Source organism: Carya illinoinensis, chromosome 10, assembly GCF_018687715.1.
Source record: "Carya illinoinensis cultivar Pawnee chromosome 10, C.illinoinensisPawnee_v1, whole genome shotgun sequence".
In the NCBI taxonomy this organism is placed as follows: Eukaryota; Viridiplantae; Streptophyta; class Magnoliopsida; order Fagales; family Juglandaceae; genus Carya; species Carya illinoinensis.
The window spans coordinates 12,139,491-12,146,774 of NC_056761.1; the positions used below are offsets into that span (position 1 = coordinate 12,139,491).

Below are 7,284 nucleotides of genomic sequence, written 5' to 3' on the forward strand. Positions count from 1 at the left end.
TTTGAGTGTCTCATTCTCTTTTCAGAGGGTCTCTACTTTGGTAGTTAGCTTTCCTACTAGTTACTCCATCGGCACGAGCCTTGCTTCTATGCTTGTCGATGTTGCTTCTTCTTGTCTCCGAGTTGTCTTAGAATCAGTTGTCGTAGGTATACGAAGGACACGTGAAGTCTATAAAGATCACAAAGACAGAGCCACTGTTAACGTTGTTTTGTACACTTTTTGGCCAGGTTCCAGCAACTCGAATCTTAAGCCTTCCACTTGTACACTTAAGAAAACACAAAGAGTGGGGGGCCTTGATGGTGGCCGGGAAGTCTCCAATGCTTTAGTCAATATATATCTTTAGTAGTTTGTGCAAGAGTTTAGAGGAATCAGAGAGAGTTTTTTGTACTTTGGGATCTACTTTTATACCAAGTTTTTGAGTGGGGACAGCCCATACTTGGCCTGAGGGGGTTTATGTCACTTCAACTGTTCACTTAGTCAGAATCTTTTAATGCGACGTGACTCTTAAGGTGGCGTCATTAATACGACATAGAATTTGGGGAGTGGCGCCATTAATGCCACGTGGCTCCCTCACTCACTTTACCTTGCAGACGTTCCTTGTTAAGCTCCTCCATGCCTGCTGTCAGGAGATCGAGGGTTCTCCATATGTCTCGCCCACCTGCCAACGTTGGTTCTCGAGGGCTGGGTGTCATCGAGGGGTATCAAGGTGACGAGTCTCATTTGTCCTTACTATCTGCTTTTCCCACATGTGGATTGCTTCATGGGCGGGCTTTGCTCATGGACTGAGTACTCTGTAGAGGCTCATTGACTCCTATTAAAAAAGGGGTCCATTGGGCCTGATTAGGCTCTTTGACTGACTCCCCCAGAGATCCCTCATGAGCTTACTAAACGGGCCAATAAGAGGTGAAAATCCTCTTATAGTAAATACAATTTATCATATAAATGTTACTCATATGATCAAGCTATATCAAACACCTTTGGTAGTGGCGGAACCACGTTAAGGCTAGGCTAGAGGGCCTAAAAAAAAAAATCATCATTATTATTTTAATTCAAACAAAATTTGATAAAAAAATAATATTGACCTAAAAAATTAAAAAATTTCTTACAATCTTTTAAAAATATGAAAATTTTCTTATAGTCCCATCTAAAATTCTTGAGTCTTCTTAAACGTATGAAAAAAAAATAGTTTCTATATTTTCTTAAAGTTCATAATTCTTGATCATTAAACAAGATTCTATTGATCAAAAGATTAATTTTTGCAACCAATATATAAAAAATACCAAAAATATACCACTGAAAATTTTAAAAAGTGAAAATATGAGTTCAAAAATATACAATCCTAAAAATATTTCTTTTAAATTGAATGAATACGAAGTTAAATTATGTCTATAATGTTTTTTTTTTTTTTTTATAATTATAAATAACAAAGTGTAAAATATACAAGTATACATAGGCATGTCTGTAAGCATCATCGTCATTGCATAGATCAACATCCCCTAAGAATTTCTGATTCCACCACTGACCTTCGGCCTTGTGCGGTTATGCTATAAACTAAGGTACGTGTTCTTTAGCCCAAGAAATGAGCGCCCCTTAAGATACGTCAATTAGGTTCAAGTACTCATGAATCATTTGACAAATGTAAAGGTCATATGGCTATGTACATAGTTCCGGATAATAAATCCGATAGTGATCGATGCACGTATTTTTACCAAAAAACTTCCCCATTTTTCAAACTTTTTTATTATTAAGATAAAAGAGGCCAGAAATGTTGCTCGAAATGTAAGTGCGACGGGATGCTATATGTGAATATATTCTTCAATGGAGTTATTGTATGTATTGCTTTATGAGTTATGCCATGCCTATAATATTCTTCAATGGAGTTATATCATTTGTGGCTTTTTTTAGTACTACTTTACGCTGTCACAATATGACTTTGTGGCTGTCAAAACTCAAATCCACTGTGTTTCCTGCATGATTAAGATAGAATGGAGGATAGCGCCTGCTTAATCACCAGTCCTTCCTCTGTTTGTTTTCGCCAAAAGGCATGCAGCACTAGTACTCTTTTTCTAAAATGATGATGAAATGCTGCGTCAGAAAACTGTGGGGATTGAGTTCAGTTTGAAACTTTTATTAATTAACATAAATACTTTTGACACAAAAATATTTTATAAAAATAAAATTATAAACTAAACTAGCTTGATATATATATTAGAGCATTAAGAGTTGTTTGGTAAAAATTTAACTAGAAAATTCACTTTAATAATTTAATCAGTCACTTTTCAACGATACCAAATAACAAACTCTCTAAATCAATCACTATTTTATTAAAATATTGATTATCTAGTCCATTTCCAAATATATGACCATCTAAACTCTAAAATTTCAACTAAAAAAATTTCAATACAGAGCCAACCTGAAAAGTGGAAGACAGTAGATGAAAAAAAGAACTACAAAACCTGCTTGGTCTAATTTTACAATTTAGAAAAATTAAAAAATGTTCATTAATTTATTGAAATGTTAAAAAAAAAATCATGCAATAGGAGGAATTTGTTGTGGCAATGAACATCAAGTAGCAAAAGTTTACCGAAAAAAAGAACCAAAAAAACTTTGGGAGGCTGCAATAACAGTGGTCGATGTTTTGTATGTGTTTGGGTGTTGAAAATACCTCAACACTTATCAACATACTCAACTACTATTTATTATTTTATTTTTATTTTTCATCTACTTTTTACTATTATTCATTGCTTTTTACTATTATTTAATATTCTATTATTATTTTTTACTTATTTTTTCATTATTATTCACAACATACCTCGATACTTTTTGACACTTAAACTCAACCGTATGACGTGCGATGGAGATAGAAGTGAGAATATTATTTTATGGCCTAAATATTATTTGATTAGCAGTTTGGACTGCTTATATTTGACTAGTAAAAAAGAAATAACTAAAATTAAAATAAAATTATTGAGTTTGATAGCGAAATATAACTTTAATTAGGTTACTATTAATGCTTTTACGTTATATAGTATAACTATTTTTATATTATAAATTATATTAAATAACGTTAATTTGTAAGATATTTGTGTCGGTAGCATTGAATAAATATACTTCTGAGTCATGGGCTTTGATATTTTACTCAAGAGTCAAATAGAAACTAGTTGATGAGAGTGATTGCGCTCTATCCCTATCATCAGAATCTTCTCTCTGCATCCCTTTCATTTTTGTGGGGGAAGTGGGGACTGATTCAAAGAGCGGCCACGAGGTCCAAATTGGTGCATCTACTCAAAATCCTTTCGGAACTCAGGCAAGAAAAATATAAAAGAAAAGGAAAACGTACGTGTTGGTATAAAGCATGCATCCGATCGATGAAAGTTTGATAGTATTTAGAAGCACATAACATATGTTTTTTTTTTTTGTGTGGTGATCTTTATTTTCACACTCCTGAAAACGATGGTTCTGGAGATTACTTCCTCTCATACAATCTGATACGTTACGAGTCCAATCTCGTAGATGTGGGGCCGTAAGTGCAGGATAAAACTCTTTCCTCCTTTTTGGCATCATCTGACAAAATAAAATTACCTGCAGAAATATAAACACATATGTTTGTATATAATGTGCCTAATTAATTGTTTGTGCAATTATACAGCAGAATTTTAGGATAAGTGATACTGTAATATTATGTAGAATAAAGATAATAGTAGGTGGTGTATGAGATTTCGGTTACATTGTTTGAAAAGGAAAATTTTTTACTTTTTATGATATTCCAATGAGGTTAATCCAATTGTATCATTGACTAGTCATTTTAAAGTATAGGTAAAATGATTTGAGCTTTCTATTAGAGCGTTACAAATGGTATCAAAGCTTATCCCAATTAGAAATGTGAGACTAATTGAGCCGTGTCACTTATGATAGATTGGCCCGATGAGAATATCAAGAATTTAAAATGGCAAGATTGTGATATTTTATATGATAAGGATAAAAGTAGATGATATATGAGATCCCACATTGGTTGAGAATGAGAAGTTTTTGTTCTTTATAATGTTCCAACTTCTAAAAAAACTCTAATTGTATCATTAATTAGTTTTTTTGAAATATAGGGTAAGTAAGTATAGGCTAAGTGGTTTAGACTTTCTATTGAGACATTATTGATATAATTATTGCAAAGTTATAAAAATAAATTCATAAATTAAAGTAAATTTACATGATATATTATATTTATTTTATATAAAAAATAATTTTATAATATGAGATATCATATTAAACTATATAAAATTTATGAGTTTCCTTTACTGAAATGTATACATGAATTTGAACATTTTTCTTTCACAGAGCTTACTCCTTTCCTCTCTTTCTTATGTTCTTTTGACTGTGCTAGCTAGTGTAAATTATGAAAAACAAATATTCCAGACTCGACGTATATATATTTAATTTCTTTGAGAAATGATTTTTACAGTCGGTAAATACAGTCAACATGCAGTCGCTTTGAAAAAAATGAATTAATATAAGACCTATATGAAAAAAAAATTATTTTTATAACATTTTTTTATTCATTCTGTACAATCATGAAAAAAAAATATTTTTATAATATTTTTATTTATTTATTCTATATAACTGATTACATGCCGACTGTATTTACCGACTGCGTCTAGCAAAACCCAATTTCTTTTATGTCCAATCGATGATGGATTTCAAAGAAAAGAAACTTATGGTCGTTGTGAGTCGCTGACATAAAAGACACACAAACTTCCTAGTAACTGCTGAAGTAATTTGCCGGCTCCGGCTCCGGCTCGTTTGGATAAGGATAACCACAACTGGTAATTAATAAAATATCAACACTATCCTTTAGAGTTGAAGACCTTGCATTAATGGTAGAAGGAAGGTTTAGAACTAAATTATATATATTTTCTTTAATTATTTGATGGAATTAGATGATTTTATTTTATAGAGACAGATAGAATATATTAATCTTACAACATTTAATTGTATAAAATGATGGTTTAATTCGATCACTCAGAGTGAAGATACTGAAGAAAAAATTAACATTAAAGAACATTGTATTCTTTTACCATCTTTGGCAAGTTGAATAACTTTTGAAGCCTATTTTTAGCTTTGAAAAACAAAAAAACATAATCTGTTGCAGAAACGAGGGAAATGGACCGCATCATTGGCTGGCAGATTTCTCGAAGAGAGCTAGTCTATAATCACCCAACCTTGACTTGTAGGCAGACCTTTTGTATTCGCACCATGAGAACTCTTTGTACAAGCTTTCCTCACCTTCTGCCATGAGTGAGGCTAAAGGTGCTATCTTTTCATTCAAAGGTGGCCCTCCAAAGAAGATCATTGAAAGCCTTGATTTTGTATGGGGAGCCAAAACCCTATGCTTCACACTCTTGAACCTCCCATTAGTCATTACCTGCATCAATCCCATATCATAGTTAGTATATTTCTAAGAAAGAAAAAGAAAAAGTTGAAGGAACATAAAGTATATCAACAATTTAGTTGATGAGAGACAAGAGATAGAGACAGAAACAGAGGCAGAGACAGACTGGCTTTGATGAAAGCCCAGAAAAATCCAGAATGATGGCAAAAGAAGTCACTTAATTACAGCAGTAATAATTATAAAGTTGGGTTTTGGTGGTGTGTGATTTCTTTGTTTTAATTTGCACATTTAAAAAAAGCAAGAAAATTTGGTTAAATATTCACCTGAAAGGAATCGCCAACATTGATGAAAAAGGAGTTCTGATCAGGTGGGACTGAAGCCCAAGTTCCATCTCTCAGACAGATTTGCAGGCCTGAGGTGTTGTTTGATCTTAGGACAGAAATGATCTGAGGGTCTGTGTGCTCTCCAAACCCAATCAAGTTTCTTCCGCTGAATGTTTGGAGGTCTAGGCATGGCGGATAGTGGTTTAGCCTGAAACAAGAGTCACTTTTCTCATTTTTCAAAAGCCTGCTCAACGTATTCCTGGGCTCAATCTCCAGCCCATCAGCAATCAATTCCAACATTTCACAAGCCATCTTCTTTACTGCCGAAACATAATGATCCACAGCAGACCTACATCAGGAAAAAGTAAAAGAAACTGTCAAATATTCGTTTAAGAAAGAGAGTAGTACCAAAGGGAGAAACAGAGGTCTCTGTTTGGATAGTTTTACCAGAACATTTCTGGGTTTTCCAGGAAAGTGAAGAGTGATTTCTGGGAGATGGCATCGAGATTATTGGTGTGGAGGAGAATATATTCAATCCAACCCACGTCACCGTTGGGGCCAATTCTCTTGTTGCCATAGCCAAATGGCTTGGGAGGGCCAGACCTATCTTTCTCACACTGCGGCAAGTTGAAGAACCTGAGTGCTTCAGCTTCCAACTTGTTTATGAACTCCATTGGAACTCCATGATTGACCACCTTGAAGATCCCAAATTCACAGGCCTTCACTACGAGGGTCTTGGCCTCAGGGTCTGAGAGGTCCACCACTGGAATTCCGGTGAACATGCTACCGGAGGGCTTGCATGTTTTGATAAGAGAGTAGTCCTTTAATGCTGCCTGAGAAAGAACCACCATGGTTGTCTCTGTCACTGAACTTGAATTTTACAGAGGAAGGAGAGAGAGATATTGTTGCATGAGAGGAAAGCTGGAGAGTGCAAAGGCGTTACTAACTATAGAGGGGAGCCATCTGGCTGTGTGCGCCTGCTCGGCACTTTATATGCAATCGAGGGTCAAAATTGCTTTCAGTTTTTTCTTCCCTTTCTACAAACAGAAAACTAACACAAAAGTTTGTGCAATCATAAAAATACTTTTTTTAAAAAAATGGAAAAGATATCGTACGGATTTACTAACTTTAAAGAATAATTTTAAAAAAAATTTATTTGTAAGTGATTTTATACATCAATACGTGTATTAATTTAATGTGATTGGTCAAAAAGTAAATTTTATTAAAAGTATTGTCAATTTGAATTTTGAATATGAAGATATCAGTATTAGTATACAGATTGGTATGTAAATTCGCTTATACGTAATAATACTTCTAATTTTATGGGATGAATACCTTACCCCTAGCATTATTAGAAGTTCTACTTCCACCTTTTCTTTAATCTCATATTTTAATTTTTCATTAATCTTGTGCTCTTACTTAGCATAGTATTTTAAATTTTAAAAAGAAATTCTACATGCTGCACTATTATCTTACTATTATAAAATGTAATTATTCATTTGTTTTTATATTTTTTTATATAAAAAAATAAAATAAAAAATAACTCAAAAACTATAGAAAGCGTCACATTTACAAAAT

At 33.3% G+C, this 7,284-nt stretch overlaps 1 protein-coding gene across 1 annotated transcript; it reads right to left on the reverse strand.

Annotated features, from left to right (window-relative positions):
- Positions 1 to 5,025: 5,025 nt before the first annotated feature.
- LOC122279699 (gibberellin 2-beta-dioxygenase) lies at positions 5,026 to 6,661 on the reverse strand. The gene is made up of 3 exons (XM_043090478.1): positions 6,154 to 6,661; positions 5,707 to 6,055; positions 5,026 to 5,416 (listed from the first exon to the last, which is right to left on the reverse strand). Exons 1-3 carry the CDS (start codon positions 6,555 to 6,557, stop codon positions 5,165 to 5,167), a joined length of 1,005 nt encoding a protein of 334 aa, XP_042946412.1. The 5' UTR covers positions 6,558 to 6,661; the 3' UTR covers positions 5,026 to 5,164.
- Between the last annotated feature and the right edge of the window lie 623 nt (positions 6,662 to 7,284).